Source organism: Electrona antarctica, assembly GCF_951216825.1.
Source record: "Electrona antarctica genome assembly, contig: scaffold_56, whole genome shotgun sequence".
NCBI classification, from domain to species: domain Eukaryota; kingdom Metazoa; phylum Chordata; class Actinopteri; order Myctophiformes; family Myctophidae; genus Electrona; species Electrona antarctica.
The window spans coordinates 867874-892980 of record NW_027638622.1 but is presented as its reverse complement, the minus strand read 5'-3'; the positions used below and the strand labels follow the sequence as shown (position 1 = coordinate 892980).

Genomic DNA, 25107 nt, shown 5'->3' with positions numbered 1-25107 from the left:
AATGAAGTGAATACGGTATCACAGTGTATTCACTCTAAATGAAGTGAATACGGTATCACAGTGTATTCACTCTAAATGAAGTGAATACGGTATCAGTGTATTCACTCTAAATGAAGTGAATACGGTATCGCAGTGTATTCACTCTAAATGAAGTGAATACGGCATTACAGTGTATTCACTCTAAATTAATAAAATAAAATAACTATGAAAGAAATGAGACTCGGATTCACTGTAAAATAATACAATTATTATATGCAGTTGTCTCATATTTATTTGAAACCAGATACTTATATTATGCAGAATGCGGCGCACACACAATATACAACCAATAAGGTTGGAGTAGGATGGATGGGTGGATGGATGGATGGGTGGATGGGTGGATGGATGGGTGGATGGGTGGATGGGTGGATGGGTGGATGGATGGGTGGATGGATGGATGGATGGATGGAGCACTGTTCTTTACACGATTGTCTTTCACAGTAAAATGCATCTTGTATCGTTTGAACTTTGAATACTTTATTTTTATTTATTTTTATTTCATAGACAGTAACAGTATTTACTATTTACACAATCTCTCTTATATGTTGAGTATTTCAAAGATAGTTTCCTCTTGAGTAGCAAAAAATACTTGATTCTAGTGCTCAGGATAAGTGCTGCGTACGTTAGGAGAGTTTCATGTTTATAATAACACGTTTATTATAATGTAGAGTTCTGCAGGAGGTTCTGACGTTCATGTTTATAATAAAACATGTACAACAGGAGGTTCTGAGGTCCAATGCTTTAAAGATGGAGTGCCATGATTTCTTTCCACCCTAAAACATGATCATCAGATCTTATTGTTATATAAGGAGGAATCATTTTTTCAAAAAAGTGTACAGTATTTGTTCAAATGTCGTTTTTATGTGGGCACGCCCACCAGCTCATTAAGTATGCCTGGTTTGCCTGGTGGGTGGTGATGGGTGGTGATCCACCTGAACTGAAGCCGCACCCACAGCTGTAGTTGTATGATAAAGGGGGAGGGGTTAGGGGAGGGGCTGATAATGTGATACTGTCACTATATTACTGTTTATTTCATTGGCCCGTTTGACTGTCAAGGGTTCAGCCTCCAGGAAGAAACCCTAAATACAAAGTTACTACACCATTGCACATCACAACGACTCCAGGGTGTCTAATGAAGTACTGTCACCTCATAGACACATGAAAAACTGGAAAAACACAAACAATTGTGGCACTCCATCTTCAAGCCAGTGTGCCGTGTTGTGTGGTCCACTAGGGGGCGCTCTGTGTATCATTCACATACCGTTACTGTCGGGCAGAAACCTCTGATCTCCATTTTAAGGTTAGTTTATTTCCATAAATGTGATCATCCTAGAGCATCAAAGGAGTTTGTATGACGGTTTGTATGACCGTCAGCAATTCATTTCAATTAACAACTGCACCTCCTCCACTGCCCCAGTCACTCATGGTGTCCCCCAAGGCTCTGTGCTCGGCCCCCTGCTTTTCACCATCTACATCCTCCCCCTTGGTCAGATCCTCCGCCACCACGGCCTTCAATTTCATTGCTACGCAGACGACACACAGCTATACCTCTCCACCTCATCCATCACCCCAGCCACCCACTCCACCCTCACCACCTGCCTCACAGACATAAAAACCTGGATGCAACAAAACTTCCTAAACCCCTCAGCTGCCGAAACCCTCCTTAATGCCTTCATCTCATCCCGACTGGACTACTGCAACAGCATCCTCTATGGCACCACTGCAAAAACCCTCAACAAACTACAATACGTCCAAAACTCAGCTACCCGCCTGCTCACCTCCACCCGCTCCAGAGACCATATCACCCCAGTCCTCCGTGACCTCCATTGGCTCCCCATCAAACACAGAATTGCACAACCTGGCTCCCCCCTACCTCTCCGCCCTCCTCGAACCACACGCACCATCCCGCTCCCTCAGGTCCAGCGATGCCGGCCTCCTTGTGATCCCCAAGAAGATCAGGCTCAAAATCTGGGGCGACTGGGCCTTCTCTGTGGCCGCCCCTACCCTCTGGAATGCCCTCCCCAAACAGATCCGGGATGCCCCCTCACTCCCCACCTTCAAAACCGCACTAAAAACCCACCTGTTCAGACTAGCATTCCCAGGCTGATGTATTTTTAACTTGTTACATGTAATGTTTTACTGGTTTTATTCTTATTTTCTTTCTTCTAATAAAGTTGTCCTTTTCTCTTGTCCCCCCCCCCCCCCCCCCCCCCCGGCCCCCACACATGTAAAGCGTCTTTGGGTATTAGAAAAGCGCTATAGAAGTCCCAGATATTATTATTATTATTAGATCTGCTACTTTTGCTCATTTAGAATTGTAATCCTGATACGTAACAATTTGGGACATGTGAGGTTTCCAGCCGACAGACGTTATATAAAACACTTTGGGATTAGTGTACTTATTAGTGTACGTATTAGTGTACTTATTGGTGTACTGCTAGTGTACTTATTGGTGTACTGCTAGTGTACTTGTCTCCACCAGGCCGAAGGCCGAAGGCGTGGTGGAGAGAGTATGTTTTGCACTCCGTCCGTGTGTGAGTGTGACCGTGTGTCCGTCCGTCCGTCTGTGTACAGCTAATCTCCGGCACCGTTAACTGGATCGGTGTCTCATTTTGCATACACACTCCCTGGATGCCAACGATGAACCTCTGCCCCAAGATCTCCAGAACGACCTGTTATAGCGCCACCAGGAGGCCGACTTTTGAAAAACACATTCTTTGATATTACTCCAGATTCTGTCCAAAAATCCCGCAAATCGTTACACACTATCTCTATAGAGCGTCGAAGTCCCGCCCCCTTTCTTGACGACGCCAGGCCCAGGAAATGAATCACAATGCATTTTTCCCTCATAGACATTTCAAAAAGTATTTATTTAACACAGCCGACGCGAATCGCGTATCAATACGTTATCAATTAATCAAACGTCGGGTGCGAATCACGTATCAATACGTTTCAATCACTTTTTTATAGCATACTTTCATTCATCTTTTTACCCACCCGGACAATGAAGAACCAACCCCCTATCATTGCTGCTTAGTCCCGCTCACGTGATCAGAAAAAAAAAATAATAATAAAAAAAACCCTCCCCTCCTGAAAACAGGAGGGCGGGCCGCTTTACGTGTAGAAGGCATGATCCAGTCGGTGTGTGAAAATAATCAAATTTCACCTAACCTCGCCTCACCAGGCTTTCCTCCACCTATTGGCTTTCACACAACACTATACTACTCGATTCCCCCCTCCCCTCCTGTTTCTCCTGCAGGAGGAGGGCCTTGCGAGATGGGGGCTCTGTCCTGGCTGGCTCTGTCTCTCGGAAAAAAACATGATGAACGGATCGCTGCCTAAACACATATGCACCGGGTCCGATCGACATTGCATTGCGTCTGCAACACACATGGACAGATGCATGTTTCCTTCTTCATACTGTAGCGACCAAACGATCCCCGAGCCTACAATACTACGAACTAACCACAGTATCGAGGGGCCGCCACGACAACAGACAGTGTGCCGTTGGTGGATCACGTATCGCCATGCAGAACAGTCATAATCGGAGATCGCTCGGACGCGTGTGATTGTAACGCTTTTTTATTCATTATAATTGTAGTGATAAGACCGCAATGAACGCATCGGGGACGTAATCGACCCGGGTGTAATGTATAACGAACTTTTCCGCGTCCTAAACCGTGGTGTTGTGATCCGTTGTCGTCGACATCACAGCCGGGTGAATCTTTTTTTTCCCTCCATCGCCTCCAACCTGCATGCCCAGGCATGTTCTCTTGTTAGTAAATATACTTCACTAGCTTGAAAAACAAAATCAGCTGATGATGACAACGCGTCTCACCGTTATACTATAGTTCTGAACCGAACGGTGGAATGGGACTTTTTATAGCCGTACGATCAATACTTTTGCTGCCCAATGTGCCCATGAACCCCCCCCCCCCCCCCCTCCAATGTTTTGCGATCAAGACAATGAGGCAATCATCATCATCATCTAAGAAAGCAGAGTTATGAAGGTTTATAGTCAGACATTGACAGGCAGATATAACAATAAACACAATAAATATGCTATACATCCTATACACCGAATGAAAGCCCTGAATGTGTACTTTTACGAGGAAAAGAGTAAACATTGATCCCATGTACAGTTTGTCATAAATTGGTTACATTGCACATTGCGCCCACCAGATATAACTGCAGAGAAGACATGGACCCGAACTCAATATTCACAAAATAAGGCCTATAGCGACATATAAATACTATATACCGTATGAAACAGAAGACTCTCTGCTTTCATAAGAAAAAAACTTCTACTGTAGTAATAATAAAAATCACACCCATGTGAAGTGAGTGGTGCAACTCTGTCCCATATTCTGTTCTCTGCTTATTCAATACAGCTCGCTATATACGGACTGAGGCAGAAAGTCATGTAAACCTTTTATTTACAGTTTGGTCTGTAAACTTCTACTGTAATAATAAAAATCACACCCCTGTGAAGTGAGCGGTGCAACTGTTCTCTACCGCGCAACTGTAGAGAACAGTTGCACCGCTCACTTCACAGGGGTGTGATTTTTATTATTACAGTAGAAGTTTACAGACCAAACTGTAAATAAAAGGTTTACATGACTTTCTGTCTCAGTCCGTATATAGCGAGCTGTAGTGAATAAGTACAGAACAGTTGCAACGCTCACTTCACAGGGGTGTGATTTTTATTATTACAGTAGAAGTTTACAGACCAAACTGTAAATAAAAGGTTTACATGACTTTCTGCCTCAGTCCGTATATAGTGAGCTGTATTGAATAAGCAGAGAACAGAATATGGTGTTGCACCACTCACTTCACATGGGTGTGATTTTTATTATTACTACAGTAGAAGTTTTTTTCTTATGAAAGCAGAGAGTCTTCTGTTTCATACGGTATATAGTATTTATATGTCGCTATAGGCCTTATTTTGTGAATATTGAGGAGTTCACGTCCATGTCTTCTCTGAAGTTATCTGGTGGGCACAAGCTGCATTCAATAACCAATTACTGTCTAACTGTACATGGGATCAATGTTTACTCTTTTCCTCGTAAAAGTACACATTCAGGGCTTTCATTCGGTGTATAGGATGTATAGGATATTTATTGGGTTCAATTTTATATCTGCCTGTCAATGTCTGACTTTAAACCATCCATAACTCTGCTCGCTGTTCAAGATAACCACTTCCAGGCAAATGCAGGTGTTGCAAAAAGGTCAATATCTCCAGAATGGAACATGGTAAAATCAAAATGTATTTTTTAAATTGAAGTGGACAAGTTCAGCTTTCTTTTGATGTATGCGTGTGATTCTCGCTATAAGAGAACATTTTGCTGTGGGCCCCCGAACAAGGCCTTTGTGCAATGTTAAGCGGTAGCAACATCCAAATAGGCCTGCCGAGATCTTGTAGCAATCAAAGTGTTAAAGACCTTTTAAGCGTCGTACGAAGCCAACTCGAGGCGTGACAAATCATGACAACACACACAATATGTTGGACCAAACAAATAATTACATAGAAGAAAAACAACAAAAAAAGTTTCTAATTCTTTGTTTGGCCCGAAAAATTGTGTTTGTTGTCATGATTTGTCACGACAAGAGTTGGCTTTGTCCGCGGCGTAAACGTCTTTAAATAAATACTTTCTGAAATGTCTATGAGGAAAATGAACGGAGAATCATTTCCTGGGCCCTGGTAGGGGGCGGGACTGCGACGCTCTATAGACATGTGTTCAAGACGGATCTGTCCGATATTTCAGATTCCATCGTAATTGGCTTTCAAAGTTGGCAGGATTGGCCCGTTTTGAACAAAAAGCCTCAAATCATGAACGGAGTGTGCAATTTACGTGAAATCTTTCACAGACTTTCACGGAATAAAATAATCATGAAGCAAAACACATCAACCTCAATACATAATGTGGTGGAATCTCATCTTGTACTTACAGATAATTTTAGCTACACGCTAAAAGCAACAGCTTTAGAACCAGGGGATGAGCGAGTGACGTCAGGACTTTAGAACCAGGATGAGCGAGTGACGTCAGGACTTTAGAACCAGGGGATGAGCGAGTGACGTCAGGACTTTAGAACCAGGATGAGCGAGTGACGTCAGGACTTTAGAACCAGGGGATGAGCGAGTGACGTCAGGACTTTAGAACCAGGATGAGCGAGTGACGTCAGGACTTTAGAACCAGGGGATGAGCGAGTGATGTCAGGACTTCAGCAGCTATGCAGAGTTATCCCGCAGAAAGAGTTTTATACGGATCTATAGACCCTAAGGAAGAGTTTTACACAGATCTAAAACATTAACATGAAAACAAGCACTTATCGTTATGTATGGCACAACGTTTTTTTTTGTTTTAAATAACATACACATTAATTATGCACAATGGATGAAATATAATGGAAAGCAACATGTAACAGTATCAAAGAAATGGAAGTCACTGATGACATCATTACTAATTCATTGTTTAACGTTCCTCACTGTTGTCTAGGGGTGGAGCTCGTTAATGTTAATTGATAACGATCACCTTATCGATCAGGCTTATCGATCAGGCTTATAGTGACGGGTTCTTATCGATCACCTTATCGATCAGGCTTATCGATCAGGCTTATCGAGACGGGTTCTTATCGATCACCTTATCGATCAGGCTTATTGATCAGGCTTATCTATCAGGCTTATCTATCAGGCTTATCGATCACCTTATCGATCAGGCTTATCGATCAGGCTTATCGATCAGGCTTATGGATCAGGCTTATGGATCAGGCTTATGGATCATCTTATCGATCAGGCTTATCGAGCAGGGTTCTTATCGAGCCCACTATCCAGCATTTTCTATTATTTTGTGGAAAGACGGGAGACGATACATTCTGAACAGAACCAGTATCTTTTACTAGGGCCTCAAATACAGTACATTTCTAACAGACAATTGACCTTTTGACCAATAAAATATTATTAAAGAAACTGTTTTGTTTACCCTGGCAGCGCTGGTTGGCAGTTATCAATACACTTTTAGACTGACATGTTTGTGCCAGCATGGATGATTACATTTATTTCTTGATCGCCTCTTGCCATGATTGTTTGAACATGACGTCATGGGCCGCTGTGCTCCATAACAGGCTTGATAAGCCCAAAGCTTATTGATAACGGGTACTCGATAAGCTTGTTATCGGATTTTATCGGGTATCGGGGTATCAAGCTCCATCCCTACTGTTGTCCATGTGAAGATAGACATCATTACTAATTCATTGTTTAACGATATCAACACCCTAGAATGTTACTTCTCTAAAGAAGTCCCATAGAACAATAGAGGGTGACGTCATCATCATAATTAAAACAATAGACGGTATGCAGGTGACATCATCAGGTGACATCATCAGGTGACATCATCAACATACCCAGAACCAAAGTTATGCTGGAACGCGTACCGAGTGGCAAAACAATATGTCCTGGCCTTGACAGCCCATTCATCCAATCAGAAAAGTCCTATCTGATTGACAGCCCATTCATCCAATCAGAAAAGTCCTATCTGATTGACAGCCCTTTCATTCAATCAGAAAAGTCCTTTCTGATTGACAGCCCATACATCTAATCAGAAAAGTCCTTTCTGATTGACAGCCCATCGTGAGGAACAATGCACTTGCCTCCCATAAGGATCCACTCATTGTCGTTTCTTTGCTGCTTGTTTTCTCCGAAAAATACTCCAAAGTTGTTGTTTTAGTCCAAACCACCCGACGTTCAGATGTAAACAGTGATTTCTGATCGCCATGTCACCGCTTGTGGTGAAACCTAACACATGTCGGCTGGTTAGGGTTAGGCTACACCCCATTCGACTGGTATCATGTATTGAATCGGCGAAATCATCCGTTATCAGCACGTTTGAATGGTGCCAAAATGTCCATACTGGCATCCTCACTGTTCAGTATGTCATTATCTGCGATTGTAGCATTGTCATTATCACTGATGTCCTGACGGAAGCGCGCCGTGTCTGGTGGCTACGTGAGGCACCGCCGAGCGAGGCGCTAGCCGAGCGAGTCGCCGTGCCGAGCGTTGCGAAGGCCACCAGACCCGACTCAGCACCGTCCGAGTTACGTCCTGATAGGCAGAGAATAGTATATATTAGTAGCTCCTAGTTGGAAATAGTTGGAAATGACATGTCCACCAGGGGGAAACCTTGACCAGGCTATGTGGTGAGGATGCCAGTATGGACATTTTGGCACCATTCAAACGTGCTGATAACGGATGATTTCGCCGTTCCAATGCAGAGATAACGGTCGAATCCGCTGTAGGCTAACCCTAACCCTAACACATGTCAGCTGGTTAGGGTTAGGCTAACCCTAACCCTAACACATGTCGGCTGGTTAGGGTTAGGCTAACCCTAACCCTAACACATGTCGGCTGGTTAGGGTTAGGCTAACCCTAACCCTAACACATGTCGGCTGCTCCTCCTCTCGTTGTTTTGGGCTGTGTGGGCGGAAATAGAATGGCGCCTATATAGGGGATATAGCTGGCTGCCTGCGGTCATTTCAAATGAACACCAGGGGGCGATGAAAGTGTTAAAGGTCTATAATTTCGCTGCTGACGCTGTTGCTATCGTCCAATCGGCTGACCTCCAGGTAGCTCCGTGACCCCGCACCCCTCCCCCCCCTGCCCCCCCGCAGCCGGTCCGAGTCCGGGGTGAAGAAGGGGCGCGTGTCGTCGCCCCCCTCCCCCTCCCCCCCCTCCTCCCCCTCCCCCAGGGAGGGGCGCTGCAGGGACACGGGACAGGAAGCGGAGGAGGGCAGAGCCCCGCCCCCCCCCTGGTGGGACGGCGTGGGGGGCTCGGTCACCTGCCTGCTGGGCACGCTGCTCATGACGCTGCCTCCCCCTAGAGGCTGGGAGGACTCACTGCTGCTGTCCGAGAGCAGCTGGGGGTCGCTGTTGTTCCGCCGCAGCCAGGGGCCCCCCGGGGGGGGCGAGGGGGGGGGGTAGGGGGACGAGGGCCCCAGGGACAGCGGCTGGAACAGGCTGCCGGCCCCCAGGAGGTGTTCGCGGTGCAGCGCGTCATCGATGCTGCGGCCCAGGTCGATGGGGGAGGGGGGCCGAAGGTCGTACAGCGACAGCGAGGAGTACGAGGGGTCCGTCAGGTCCTTCAGCGGGGGAGGGGCCCCGCGGACCCCCCCCAGCAGGGAGCCCATGGAGGAGCCGTCCCCGCGGTCCGCAGAGCGAGCCCGCAGGTTGCGTCCGTGGTTGCTGTTCTTGCCGCCGTCGTGTTGGTTGCTCTGGTTTCGGATCAGACTCTTGCTGATGTCGGCTCCTCCTCCTCCTCCTCCGGGAGGGGCGGGGCGTTCCTGGAGGCCCGCCCAGTTGTTGGGGGGCGCCTCCCCTCCGGCTCCTCCCCCTGACACGCCCAGCACCCCGTTGCTGTCAGACTTCTTGCAGGACTTCCCTGTAAAGATTTAACATATTCTATATCTATATACATATCTATATACATATCTATATACATATCTATATACATATCTATATACATATCTATATACATATCTATATACATATCTATATACATATCTATATACACCTTTATGTAACAGATTTATTTACAGTGTTAGGAGGTTAGGAGGTTAGGGAGGGTCAGCCGGTCAGTCAGTCAGTGTTAGGAGGTTAGGGAGGGTCAGCCAGCCAGCCAGCCAGCCAGTCAGCCAGCCAGTCAGTCACTCAGCCAGTCAGTCAGCCAGTCAGCCAGTCAGTCAGCCAGTCAGTCAGCCAGTCAGTCAGCCAGTCAGCCAGCCAGCCAGTCAGCCAGCCAGCCAGCCAGCCAGTCAGCCAGTCAGCCAGCCAGCCAGCCAGCCAGTCAGCCAGTCAGTCAGTAGTTCAGAGCTACGGTACCTGTCAGGCTCTGGACTATCTTGGACCAGCAGGTGTGCCTGTGGGACGAGGCTGCGGATTGGCCGGGCGACGGGAGTTCTCCTCCGGTTCGGCCGTCTCCCGGCCCGCCCTCCTCGTTGCCCGGACCCCCGGCGGGCCTCCAGAACGCCCAGGACCCCTCCTCGCTACCCGGACCCCCGGCGGGCCTCCAGAACACCCAGGACCCCAGCAGCAGCAGGGAGAAGCCCCAGGCCAGCTCCAGGAGACGGGCCCAGAAGTGGACCAACCACCAGCCCCAGTTGAAGCGCCTCCACTCCCCTAGAGAGGACAAGGACGAGTTAGAGTTTAACCCATTCTGGGCGGGAACCCTTTTTGGTGTTCTAAGCATTACGTTCTAATTTAGCTATTGAAAAATAGCAGATCTACAAGCTCATAGCGCGGCACCGAGTGCCGCGCTATGAGCTTGTAGGTCTGCTATTTTTTTTAAATCAGGTCCATAGTGACTAAATCCTTACCCAACAGGGTCACATAGTGACTAAATCCTTACCCAGGAGGCCGTAGAGCCACAGCGTGGCGTGGACGTGCAGGCCGCAGCACAGCGCCCCCAGGAGGGCACACACAGCCAGCACCCTGCCCAGAACCAGCCCGGTCCGCCCGCCGCGGGGCCAGGCCTTTCCCTCCGCCTCCGACCCGCCTCCAGACACGCCTCCAGCTGAGGCAGCCGGACAGCGCAGCCGTGGGAACACATAGCAGAGGAAGCCCAGACACACCGACAGACCCCAACAGAGAGACAGGACCTGTAGGGTAGAGGGTAGAGGGTTAGAGACAGCCAGACCCCACCAGAGAGACAGGACCTGTAGGGTAGAGGGTTAGAGACAGCCAGACCCCAACAGAGAGACAGGACCTGTAGGGTAGAGGGTAGAGGGTAGAGGGTTAGAGACAGCCAGACCCCACCAGAGAGACAGGACCTGTAGGGTAGAGGGTACGGGTTAGAGACAGCCAGACCCCAACAGAGAGACAGGACCTGTAGGGTAGAGGGTAGAGGGTACGGGTTAGAGACAGTCAGACCCCAACAGAGAGACAGGACCTGTAGGGTAGAGGGTAGAGGGTACGGGTTAGAGACAGCCAGACCCCAACAGAGAGACAGGACCTGTAGGGTAGAGGGTAGAGGGTTAGAGACAGCCAGACCCCAACAGAGAGACAGGACCTGTAGGGTAGAGGGTAGAGGGTACGGGTTAGAGACAGTCAGACCCCAACAGAGAGACAGGACCTGTAGGGTAGAGGGTAGAGGGTACGGGTTAGAGACAGCCAGACCCCAACAGAGAGACAGGACCTGTAGGGTAGAGGGTAGAGGGTTAGAGACAGCCAGACCCCAACAGAGAGACAGGACCTGTAGGGTAGAGGGTAGAGGGTACGGGTTAGAGACAGCCAGACCCCAACAGAGAGACAGGACCTGTAGGGTAGAGGGTAGAGGGTTAGAGACAGCCAGACCCCAACAGAGAGACAGGACCTGTAGGGTAGAGGGTAGAGGGTACGGGTTAGAGACAGCCAGACCCCAACAGAGAGACAGGACCTGTAGGGTAGAGGGTAGAGGGTTAGAGACAGCCAGACCCCAACAGAGAGACAGGACCTGTAGGGTAGAGGGTAGAGGGTTAGAGACAGCCAGACCCCAACAGAGAGACAGGACCTGTAGGGTAGAGGGTAGAGGGTACGGGTTAGAGACAGCCAGACCCCAACAGAGAGACAGGACCTGTAGGGTAGAGGGTAGAGGGTACGGGTTAGAGACAGCCAGACCCCAACAGAGAGACAGGACCTGTTGGGAAGGAAATTAATGAAGGAACAGTTCAGTACAGGATGAATGAAATAAACTGTAGCCTAGGTTGTCACAGGTTAGGGTTCATCATCATCATTTTTCGACCGCCGATTGTCGAGATCATGGATTTCACAATGCCACGCCAGACTTTCCGGTCCTTCATTGCCATCCCCAGTTCCTGCTTACTGATGTGTTCTTCTGGATCGGACTAGTGAAGAAACACGGGGAAGGTTGCTGTATATTAGATCAGTCGATGGGTGGACTAGTGTAGAAACACAGGGAAGGTTGCTGTATATTAGATTTGTCGATGGGTGGACTAGTGTAGAAACACAGGGAAGGTTGCTGTATATTAGATCAGTCGATGGGTGGACTAGTGTAGAAACACAGGGAAGGTTGCTGTATATTAGATTTGTCGATGGGTGGACTAGTGTAGAAACACGGGGAAGGTTGCTGTATATTAGATCAGTCGATGGGTGGACTAGTGAAGAAACACGGGGAAGGTTGCCGTATATTAGATCAGTCGATGGGTGGACTAGTGTAGAAACACAGGGAAGGTTGCTGTATATTAGATTTGTCGATGGGTGGACTAGTGTAGAAACACAGGGAAGGTTGCCGTATATTAGATCAGTCGATGGGTGGACTAGTGTAGAAACACAGGGAAGGTTGTTGTATATTAGATCAGTCGATGGGTGGACTAGTGTAGAAACACGGGGAAGGTTGCCGTATATTAGATCAGTCGATGGGTGGACTAGTGTAGAAACACAGGGAAGGTTGCCGTATATTAGATCAGTCGATGGGTGGACTAGTGTAGAAACACAGGGAAGGTTGCCGTATATTAGATCAGTCGATGGGTGGACTAGTGTAGAAACACAGGGAAGGTTGCTGTATATTAGATCAGTCGATGGGTGGACTAGTGTAGAAACACAGGGAAGGTTGCTGTATATTAGATCAGTCGATGGGTGGACTAGTGTAGAAACACAGGGAAGGTTGCCGTATATTAGATCAGTCGATGGGTGGACTAGTGTAGAAACACAGGGAAGGTTGTTGTATATTAGATCAGTCGATGGGTGGACTAGTGTAGAAACACGGGGAAGGTTGTTGTATATTAGATCAGTCGATGGGTGGACTAGTGTAGAAACACGGGGAAGGTTGCCGTATATTAGATCAGTCGATGGGTGGACTAGTGTAGAAACACAGGGAAGGTTGCCGTATATTAGATCAGTCGATGGGTGGACTAGTGTAGAAACACAGGGAAGGTTGCCGTATATTAGATCAGTCGATGGGTGGACTAGTGTAGAAACACAGGGAAGGTTGCTGTATATTAGATCAGTCGATGGGTGGACTAGTGTAGAAACACAGGGAAGGTTGCCGTATATTAGATCAGTCGATGGGTGGACTAGTGTAGAAACACAGGGAAGGTTGCCGTATATTAGATCAGTCGATGGGTGGACTAGTGTAGAAACACAGGGAAGGTTGCCGTATATTAGATCAGTCGATGGGTGGACTAGTGTAGAAACACAGGGAAGGTTGCCGTATATTAGATCAGTCGATGGGTGGACTAGTGTAGAAACACGGGGAAGGTTGCTGTATATTAGATTAGTCGATGGGTGGACTAGTGAAGAAACACAGGGAAGGTTGCCGTATATTAGATCAGTCGATGGGTGGACTAGTGTAGAAACACAGGGAAGGTTTCCGTATATTAGATCAGTCGATGGGTGGACTAGTGAAGAAACACAGGGAAGGTTACCGTATATTAGATTACCTGTAGGGTAACGGGTACAGCGGGCGACAGGGCAGGTGACAGCAGGTCCGCGGCCAGCAGCAAGGTGCACTGCAGCACGGCCAGCACGGCGGCCAGCGGGGGGCGCTCCAGAGTGGGCGGCAGCGCCACCACCTCCACCTGGCGCAGCGCCAGCAGCGCCAGCGCAGCCTGGCTCCACACCAGCAGGGGTAGCGGCAGGTTGTAGAGGGCGGTGACCGCCGGGCGGGGGAGGAGGTGGCGAGAGCCGTACGGGTCGATCAGGAAGAGACACGCCCTGGAAGAGACACGCCCCCAGACATTAAAGAGACACGCCCTGGAAGAGACACGCCCTGGAAGAGACACGCCCCCAGACATTAACAGTTTAAGGGCCCCAGACGGAGATCACCGCCAAGTTCAAGTGCACGGTCAGTTGCCCGAGATTGATAAATAGGACGGAGATTAATTATATCAAAACTGGTCGCATCGCTCCACAGCCTAGGAGCGCTTGTTGCCCAATCCTCGGTGACACGTCATTGAAAATGTTCCCTGCCTGTTTAGCGGACGAAAACGAAAATCTTAAAACGTTCATAACTCGATCTAAATCATCCCGTCTAATTCTGAAAAAAGATCCTGTGTTTGACGGCCTTCCGCGGTCCAGTCGCTAGTCACGATAGATTTATTCTTACCTCCCGTTGTTGTCGATCGACTCTAGAGTGGTGTGGCTATTGTTAGCTGCTACACACACACATTCACAACAACTTCCGGTCCACCGGTAAAAGTGGTCCGGGCGCTATAAATGGATGGGCACATTTTATTAATGGATTAAATCATCAGATCAACATACCGTATGGAATGAATTCTGTACTGGCCTCCATATATAGAGATCTAAGGGTGACAGCGGGGGCAGTGTCTTGAGTGTACAGGGTTTGATGAGGGCCCAGGTAGGGACGGGCATTAATATTCGGGCCTGTAAATGTTGATGACATCAGGGATCTCCATATATGGGCTTAATTGCGACAGCAGGTCGCATTTACTATGACATCAGGGATCTTCATCACTGTGATGTCACGAGACCTGGGCACCATATATGGGGCTTTCCCATGTATGGGGATTTTGAGTGACACACTGACTGACGGGAAATGCACGATTCCATAGTTAACTAATATTTAAATACATTATGTATTACCGTTGGCTAGGCACAGAGCTCCACGGTGGGGACTACCTTAGTTCTCCAGCCAGGCACAGAGCTCCGCGGTGGAGACCGTTAGCCAGGCACAGAGCTCCGCGGTGGGGACACTTCATTACCGTAGTCCTCCAGCTAGGAACAGCAGACCGCTAGCCAGGCACAGAGCTCCGCGGTGGGGACTAGTTATTACCTTAGACCTCCAGCCAGGAACAGCAGACCGTTGACCAGGCACAGAGCTCCGCGGTGGGGACTAGTTATAATAATAATAATAAAACTTTATTTGTATAGCACCTTTCATGACATGAAATGCAGCTCAAAGTGCTTTACAGAGCAATGGAGAAAAATAAATAAAAGCAAGGCATAAACATTAAAAAAAAACAAGAGCAGTAATGCAATACAGTGAGGACATGAATAACAAAAGAATTAAAAGATCAATTAAAAGCAAGAGTGTAGAAGTGAGTCTTGAGCTGCGCTTTAAAAATGTCTACAGAGGCTGCCTGTCGAAGGTACAGTGGGAGTTTTTCCACGCCGTCGGCCCGTAGAAGCAAAACGCTGCTTCCCCGTATTTTTTTGTTGCCATTTTTTTAGGCAAAGCGAGCAGGCCCGCAGTGGAAGACCTTAGGGGGGCGGTTTGGGACATATTTAGGCAGGCAGTCATGTAGGTAGGAAGGTGCGAGACCATTGAGAGCTTTATAAACAAAATCAATCCTAAAAACAACCGGAAGCCAGTGCAGTGAAGCCAAAACTGGAGTAATATGTTCTCTCATCTTAGTTCTAGTTAAAACTCTGGCTGCTGCATTTTGGACAAGTTGTAATCTGTTTGTTGTTTTCTTAGGCAGTCCAGAAAAAAGTGCATTGCAGTAATCAAGCCGAGAAAAAACAAAGGCGTGGATTAGCGTTTTTGCATCGTCCAATGACAAATAGGCTCTGATTCGTGCAATATTTCTAAGGTGAAAAAAAGCAATCTTGGTAACATGATTAATGTGTGAATTAAAATTCAATTCAGAATCAATAATGACCCCCAAGTTATTTACTGTACTGTTACTTTCTACAGTCAGGTTGCCAAGTCTGCTTATTATTGATTCTTTCTGCTCACTAGAACCGATTATGAGAACTTCTGTCTTATCCTCATTTAGCTTGAGAAAGTTCTCACTCATCCAGCATTTGATGCTAGACAGACAGGTCAACAACGGGCCTAAGGCACGGGGATCATCTGGAGCTACAGAAAGATATAGTTGGGTATCATCAGCATAGAAATGAAAATTGACTCCGTGATTGGTAATAAGTTCTCCCAACGGCAGTATGTACAGGGAGAATAACAGAGGACCAAGAATCGAGCCCTGAGGAATACCAGAACTAATGTCGTGTTTGTCTGAGTCAAACTCAGCTAGATTGACAAAATAACTTCTGTTTGATAGGTAGGAGGAAAACCAGGACAGGGCCGTACCAGACAAGCCTATCCAGTGCTCCAGACGCTGTATTAAAATGGAATGATCAATCGTGTCGAATGCAGCCGTTAGATCTAGAAGTAAGAGAACGGATACATTTTTCTTGTCAGCAGACACCCTGAGATCATTAATTACTTTTACAAGTGCTATTTCTGTGCTGTGACCTTTCCTAAAGCCAGATTGGAATTTGTTATGCACATTATTGTTCTGTAGAAACACATCCAATTGATGAAAGATGCATTTTTCTAAAACCTTGCCCAGAAAGGGCAGATTAGAAATGGGTCGATAGTTACCCAACACAGAGGGATCAAGATTGTGTTTCTTGAGTAAGGGCCTAACTACAGCAGTCTTCAGTGAGTCTGGAAAGAAGCCTGATTGTAGAGAGCTGTTTACAATTTTTAGGATATCTCCAATCACACTGTCTAAAACCTCTTTGAGAAAGGTGGTGGGAATTGTATCCAATGAACAGGAGGATGAAGTCATCTGTGATATGGTTTTGCGGAGTTCGTCTTCATCAATTGCACAGAATGCCAATAGGCTCCCCCTGGAGAGATCTACCCTGGCACCATTAGCTGCTGTTTGAGGGTTTGAGCTAGCAGCAGCACCATTCATAATATCAGCTCTAATGTTACAAATTTTGTTATCAAAAAAGCATGCAAACTCATTACACTTAGCTTTAGAAGCCGGGAACGACTGCTTGTAGGACTGGGGGGGGGGGGGGGGGTCGTTCAATGGTAGAGAATAAGACTCTGGCATTTTTCTTGTTCTCATTAATAATGCCAGAGAAATATGCCTGCCTTGCCAGACGCAAGGCTTTGTTATAGGCGACTGTCGACTTTTTAAGAATCTCTAGGTGGATGGTGAGTTCTGTTTTTCTCCAAGCTCTACGACATTCTTGCTTCAGTGAGCGTGTTTGCTCATTTATCCAGGGTGTTACTCTGGTGTTTCTTTTTTGTTTTTATAGGAGCCACTATGTCAAGAGCTGACTCTAGTTTAAAGGCGTAGTGAAACGGAAATGGTGGACATTTTATTTTGAAGTTTCAGACGGTCTCAAGTTGAAACACCGCTATGAAGTCTCTGAACCAATCAGAGCGTCGCATCCCTTCAGGCGATGGGACGGTAGCTAGGGACTGTTGCTATGCTATACGCAGCAGCGTGGTGTGTGTTTGTTTACAAATCAAATAGACGGCCAGCTGTACCAGTTTACTGTTATGTGGCTTATTTCTACCCTATAATGTTATCAGATACATATTTTAGCGTGATGATTAAGTTGAAACCGAGTAATACACTGTCTGGATGTTATCTGGAATGGGAATAAAAACGGAGGATTTCTGTAATCAATAGCAGCTGTACTGCACGGATGCGCACATATGGAGAGGATACGGGTGAGCTTCATTTTTATTGGCTTTTATCGATGTGGGCCTAGACACGTCATCACGCAGCAAGTTTTCGTTTTCAGGAAGTAATAAAAAAAATATTTTTATGGACTTTTGATATAAAAACACACAAATAAGAATTGTCCCATTTTTTTGGCATCCATTGTTAGGTATGCTCATATGATGACCACGGAGATGGTCTAAAGGTGTGAAAAACGTATTTTTTATTTCACTACACCTTTAAGATAAAAAAATTGAACCATATCATTCACTGAGGGAGTATCGGACACGGGGGGCCCCAGATGACGAGAGAACTCGTTGGCTGCAGATGAGCTAAAAAAACGCTTTTTTATAGTATATTCAGTGTTGTTTTTCTCTAGATCAGAGACAGTCATATTAAAACACAGCAAGTTATTACCTTAGTCCTCCAGCTAGGAACAGAAGACCGTTGGCCAGACACAGAGCTCCGCGGTGGGGACTAGTTATTACCATAGACCTCTAGCCAGACACAGAGCTCCGCGGTGGGGACTAGTTATTACCTTAGTCCTCCAGCTAGGAACAGCAGACCGTTGGCCAGGCACAGAGCTCCGCGGTGGGGACTAGTTATTACCTCAGACCTCCAGCAAGGAACAGCAGGCCGTTGGCCAGAAACAGAGCTCCGCGGTGGGGACTAGTTATTACCTTAGTCCTCCAGCTAGGAACAGCAGTCCGCTAGCCAGGCACAGAGCTCCGCGGTGGGGACTAGTTATTACCTCAGACCTCCTGCTAGGAACAGCAGGCCGTTGGCCAGGCACAGAGCTCCGCGGTGGGGACTAGTTATTACCTCAGACCTCCAGCTAGGAACAGCAGACCGTTGGCCAGGCACAGAGCTCCGCGGTGGGGACTCCTCATGCCGGGGGACAGCAGCAGGCCCAGAGCGGCTCCAGCGAACAGCAGCAGGAAGAGGCTGGCGGAGCCGTAGACGTGGAGCGGCCAAGCGAACGCCAGCGTCCGCGAGAGGTCGTCCCAGCGCAGCATGGTGCCGTTGGGGGGGGGAGGGGCGGTGGGGGGAGGGGTGGGGGAAGGGGCCGGCCGGCCCAGCGGAGCGGACCGGTTCTTCTGGGTAACGACTCCTCCACCTGGGACCCCCGTGGTGTTACGGAGAAAAGTGTTCCCTGTAGAAATGAGAGACATGCAGTTTAGTGGTGGTGTTATGGAGAAAATTGTTCCCTGTATAAATGAGAGACCTGCAGTTTAGTGGTGGTGTTACGGAGAAAAGTGTTCACTGTAGAAATGAGACATGCAGTTTAGTTCTGAAATGTGAATGTAATAAATATATAAATAAAGTTTATTCTATTATTCTGAAATGTGATGTTTTTGTCATATATTGTAGGCCTATTAACCCATTAAAACCACTTTAACCACTTTTATTTTATTATTTGGCTATTCAGAAATAACAGAAACACAAGCTCAAGGTGCGTCGTGAGCTTGGAGATCTGCTATTTTTGAAAAAAAATGCAAATCTTTGAATATATGAATTTGTGTTAATCAAATCTTTGAATATATGAATTTGTGTTACTCAAATCTTTGAATATATGAATTTGTGTTACTCAAATCTTTGAATATATGACTTTGCTTTTGGCACTTAATGTCATTACATTGAAAAGCCACCAGAGGGGAGTAGTGGACCATAAGACCGTTGCCTGGGCGTAGACTTCATTCAACATTCTCAACAAATCATGTATTCTGTACATTCTCAATAAGTGCTGTACTTATTGTACATACAATACTTATTGTATACAATACAATAAGTATTGTATACAATACAATAAGTGCACGCACGCACGCACGCACGCACGCACGCACGCACGCACGCACGCACGCACGCACGCACGCACGCACGCACGCACGCACGCACGCACGCACTTATTGTATACAATACAATAAGTGCACGCACGCACGCACGCACACACGCACGCACGCACGCACGCACGCACGCACGCACGCAGCTGAGTGTCCTTGAGCAAGACTCATGGTTTCCTCCGCCATTGGTGTGTGTGTGTGTGTGTGTGTGTGTGTGTGTGTGTGTGTGTGTGTGTGTGTGTGTGAACCACTGCCCGCCACATGGAATAACCTTCTCAGATTTCATTCATCTGGAGTCCATCGAGATCAATGCTTAGAGCTCCATGGACCCCCAAACTGATACTATTACACTCAGTAAGGACCCCCAAACTGATACCATTACACTCAGTAAGGACCCCCAAACTGATACTATTACACTCAGTAAGGACCCCCAAACTGATACCATTACACTCAGTAAGGACCCCCAAACTGATACCATTACACTCAGTAAGGACCCCCAAACTGATACCATTACACTCAGTAAGGACCCCCAAACTGATACTATTACACTCAGTAAGGACCCCCAAACTGATACCATTACACTCAGTAAGGACCCCCAAACTGATACTATTACACTCAGTAAGGACCCCCAAACTGATACCATTACACTCAGTAAGGACCCCCAAACTGATAACATTACACTCAGTAAGGACCCCCAAACTGATACTATTACACTCAGTAAGGACCCCCAAACTGATACTATTACACTCAGTAAGGACCCCCAAACTGATACCATTAGACTCAGTAAGGACCCCCAAACTGATACCATTACACTCAGTAAGGACCCCCAAACTGATAGCATTAGACTCAGTAAGGACCCCCAAACTGATACCATTACACTCAGTAAGGACCCCCAAACTGATACCATTAGACTCGGTAAGGACCCCCAAACTGATACCATTACACTCAGTAAGGACCCCCAAACTGATACCATTAGACTCGGTAAGGACCCCCAAACTGATACCATTACACTCAGTAAGGACCCCCAAACTGATACCATTACACTCAGTAAGGACCCCCAAACTGATACCATTACACTCAGTAAGGACCCCCAAACTGATACCATTACACTCGGTAAGGACCCCCAAACTGATACCATTACACTCGGTAAGGACCCCCAAACTGATACCATTACACTCGGTAAGGACCCCCAAACTGATACCATTACACTCGGTAAGGACCCCCAAACTGATACCATTACACTCGGTAAGGACCCCCAAACTGATACCATTACACTCGGTAAGGACCCCCACACTGATACCATTACACTCGGTAAGGACCCCCAAACTGATACCATTACACTCGGTAAGGACCCCCAAACTGATACCATTACACTCGGTAAGGACCCCCAAACTGATACCATTACACTCAGTAAGGACCCCCAAACTGATACCATTACACTCAGTAAGGACCCCCAAACTGATACCATTACACTCAGTAAGGACCCCCAAACTGATACCATTACACTCAGTAAGGACCCCCAAACTGATACCAAACTGATACCATTACACTCAGTAAGGACCCCCAAACTGATACCATTAGACTCAGTAAGGACCCCCAAACTGATACCATTAGACTCAGTAAGGACCCCCAAACTGATACCATTACACTCAGTAAGGACCCCCAAACTGATACCATTAGACTCAGTAAGGACCCCCAAACTGATACCATTACACTCAGTAAGGACCCCCAAACTGATACCATTACACTCAGTAAGGACCCCCAAACTGATACCATTACTCAGTAAGGACCCCCAAACTGATACCATTACACTCAGTAAGGACCCCCAAACTGATACCATTACACTCAGTAAGGACCCCCAAACTGATACTATTACACTCAGTAAGGACCCCCAAACTGATACTATTACACTCAGTAAGGACCCCCAAACTGATACTATTAGACTCAGTAAGGACCCCCAAACTGATACTATTACTCAGTAAGGACCCCCAAACTGATACTATTACACTCAGTAAGGACCCCCAAACTGATACTATTACACTCAGTAAGGACCCCCAAACTGATACTATTACACTCAGTAAGGACCCCCAAACTGATACTATTACTCAGTAAGGACCCCCAAACTGATACTATTACACTCAGTAAGGACCCCCAAAGTGTCAATGTAGTTAAAGGACCACTTCACCACTTTTCAACCTATCTTCATATAATAGGTCCTCACTAATAATCATGAAAAAAATGTTATATGTTGCATGTGCAGTGTGCATGTGCAATGTTATATGTTATGTTATATGTTCATGTGCAGCACTTTGGGTGACCTTCTGGTCTTTGTAAATGTGCTCTATAAATAAAGTTTGATTTGATTTGATTATGGGATGTAGAGATGGGCAAAATACAAATACTGGGTCACAGAATGTATTTAAATACAAAATACAAATACTGGTCTGAGAAATGTATTTGAGATACAAATACGTATTTTGTATTTTGAAAATACATTTTCATTAAAATGTATATAATGATAAGTACATTCATAATTAATTGCCAAATATTAAATTAATGACCTGTCAGAATGTCTAATACATTGAAGGTTATTAAGAATGATACACTTTATATTTTAAGCAAATCAATGTGCTATAACTGTATCAAACAGGACCCACAAAGGAATGGATTGGCCATCTGATTCATCACTGTCACTCCTCTTTGACTTCTACCTCAAGACAAATGTAGAAAGAGATTGATTGATTGATTGATTAGGCCTACCACCAATTTACATTTAAACCAACAATAAAAAACAAGATAAGTAAACAAGATACTAATGACTAAGATGAATAGATTATCAATTAAAGGAGCATTCAGTGATTTGGAAAACCCCCCGGTCTTCCCCGGTAACAAGATGTGCACATGCACGCACTACAGTGGGGAGAAACGCAACAGGCTGTAACAGCACACACACCAAGCCCTGTTCGATCATGATTGGTGGAAGGCCCCTCTCTATCCTGATTGGATGAAGGCTGGGCCACCTAGCCAAAAACGAAACCTACGGTCTTTTGACCCCCCCTCCCCCCCAGGGAGGAACAGGGAGGACCTCCTTATATGCTCAGCACACTCTATAGTAGGGAGGATTATCACAACAAAACAAAAGGAGTGATATTTGAATTAAGTGAAATCACTGAATATACCTTTAATTACCATTAATAATTTAACCTGAACAGCGTGATGTCACAACAAAAGGGCACTTCATTATAATAAAGGCTAAAAGGAACAGTGAGGCTACTAAGGATAAATGAAAGCTGATTTACTATAAACTCGTAAAAGTGGTGACTCATCTAAAATGTAAATGGTCTAGTTTAAAGTATGAATCACCATTTAAGAGTTCAAAGAGGGCATGGACAGGTTTTATATTGAACTGCTGTTTAAAACAAACAGCAGTTGTGCCACTAGGTGGCAACTGTTAATTTTTAATGAGATTAATTGCAGTCATATTTATTATAACATGTTGGTTGTTTGGTGTGCCCTGTTCTGTTCAGTTCCATGTGTCCACATGTTCTGCTTGTCCACAGAGTCAGACATGCCCAGCTCTAAAGCCTCCCTCCACCTTCCACTACTTTACTAATATTTAAATATGTCATGTTGTAAGCTTGCCTTAGCTTGCAATATCCAATAATCATGTTTAGATTAATACACCTTTTATCTCTGTGGAACAAGTAATCATTTAGTTGCAACTTGGAGATGTGAGGTAAAGTCTCATCTCAAGGCCCGTCCTACTCTGCCTCTCATTTGTGGTTCAATGAGTGTAAGCCAATCAGAAGTGACATCACACATTGTGTTGTGTTGTGTGTGGGCCTAAGCACACTTTAGATTCCATGCACGGACAGAAGAAGCTGTATTTTACGTCATTTCCGAGTTTTTAGACAGCTGGTGGATGGAAAAGAAGCTCCACCCCCTCGGCTGACTGCCGCGGAGGAGAGCGTTTCCGGGAATCTGTCAGTCGAGGCAGCTTCTGGAGCTTCTTTTCCATCCACCAGCTGTCTAAAACTCCGGAAAGACGTCGTCAGTCAGCTTCCTTTGGCCGCGCCTGTCGGCTCAAATGTGCCCACGGTGTGTGGGTGCATGTGTTTTGCCCCTACAGTTTAAACCTGAGGCTGTGTAAAATGACATTCAAAAGTTTTTTATGTATTTGAAATACAGAAAATACTAGATCTGAAAGTATTTAGATACAAAATACATCTCATTTCTTCCATCCCAGCAAAATACAAATTACAAAATACAAAAAAGTATTTCAAATACGTATTTCAAATACATGTATTTCAAATACTGCCCATCTCCAACGTTCCACAGCCTATGGGATGTTATAACATCCCATAGGCTGTGGAATGTTATAACATCCTATGGGATGTTATAACGTTATAACATCCTATGGGATGTTATAACGTTCCACAGCCTATGGGATGTTATAACGTTCCACAGCCTATGGGATGTTATAACGTTCCACAGCCTATGGGATGTTTTAACGTTCCACAGCCTATGGAATGTTGTTTTAGCTCTCCACACATTAGGGTGATCTACAAGCTCACACAGCGTCACAACGTGGCGCTCTGTTAGCTTGTAGATCTGATATTTCCGGCGCCCGACCCTGGAGTGCAACGGCGCATAAATCCAGCAATAATATAATCATATAATACACTTCCACGCACGCACGCACGCACGCACGCACGCACGCACGCACGCACGCACGCACGCACGCACAGTGTACATATTCCACTTCCTTCTCGCAGCACAGAGGTGCAGACGCGTCCCAGATGTGCAGATCACATTTCACAGCTGGATGCACTTAACCCCCCCCCCCCCCCCCCCTTTATACACACCTCTACCCTGAGTCCAGACCCTCCAGCTAGAGCACACACACACACACACACACACACACACACACACACGCACACGCACGCACACGCACGCACACACACACACACACACACACACACACACACACACACACACGCACACGCACACGCACGCACACGCGCTTCAGATGTCCACACGTGGACAGGAACAACTCATAAAGATCTCATTTCAGGTTGAAGGACATTCTGTAGCAGAACCTGCTATAGCATTCTGTAGCAGAACCTGCTATAGCATTCTGTAGCAGAACCTGCTATAGCATTCTGTAGCAGAACCTGCTATAGCATTCTGTAGCAGAACCTGCTATAGCATTCTGTAGCAGAACCTGCTATAGCATTCTGTAGCAGAACCTGCTATAGCATTCTGTAGCAGGGTTGTTAGATATGTTGACGTTAAGATGTTTAGTTACTAGTGAAGACTCTAGCAGGGTTTTGATTTTGTCTCTTATATTATGTAATGTTTTTCTTATTACTCTATTGTCATTGTTGTTGTAGAACAGTGCATTGCATGTGTCTTCACCATCTATGAATGGTAGATCTATGCATGGTAGATCTATGAATGGTAGATCTATGCATGGTAGATCTATGAATGGTACATATATGAATGGTAGATCTATGAATGGTAGATCTATGAATGGTAGATCTATGAATGGTGACAAATAAAAGCTTCATTCTTGGATCTCCTTCTCAAACAGTTACACTGTTGTCAAACCTAGTGAATAAACACATCATAGTCCAACTACACGGTTGTCAAACCTAGTGAATAAACACACATCATATGACATCATAATTACTATGATTCACTAACAGAAGGCCTTCCTCTCCGTATTAGGGTTAGGGTTAGGAAGGAGGCCTTCCTCTCCGTATTAGGGTTAGGGTTAGGAAGAAGGCCTTCCTCTCCGTATTAGGGTTAG

At 46.2% G+C, this 25107-nt stretch overlaps 1 protein-coding gene across 1 annotated transcript in view; it reads right to left on the bottom strand.

The window, feature by feature from the left end:
* Window positions 1-6046: 6046 nt before the first annotated feature.
* Window positions 6047-25107, bottom strand: part of LOC306917899 (uncharacterized protein) — a 33053-nt gene continuing 13992 nt past the window's right edge. The window contains exons 4-8 of the mRNA XM_079530795.1: window positions 18277-18607; window positions 13465-13738; window positions 10437-10686; window positions 9911-10207; window positions 6047-9470 (exon numbers count right to left, since the gene is read on the bottom strand). Of these exons, the coding sequence (XP_079386921.1) occupies window positions 8599-9470; window positions 9911-10207; window positions 10437-10686; window positions 13465-13738; window positions 18277-18607 (2024 nt within the window). The 3' untranslated portion in view covers window positions 6047-8598. The remainder of the gene's footprint in view (window positions 9471-9910; window positions 10208-10436; window positions 10687-13464; window positions 13739-18276; window positions 18608-25107) is intronic.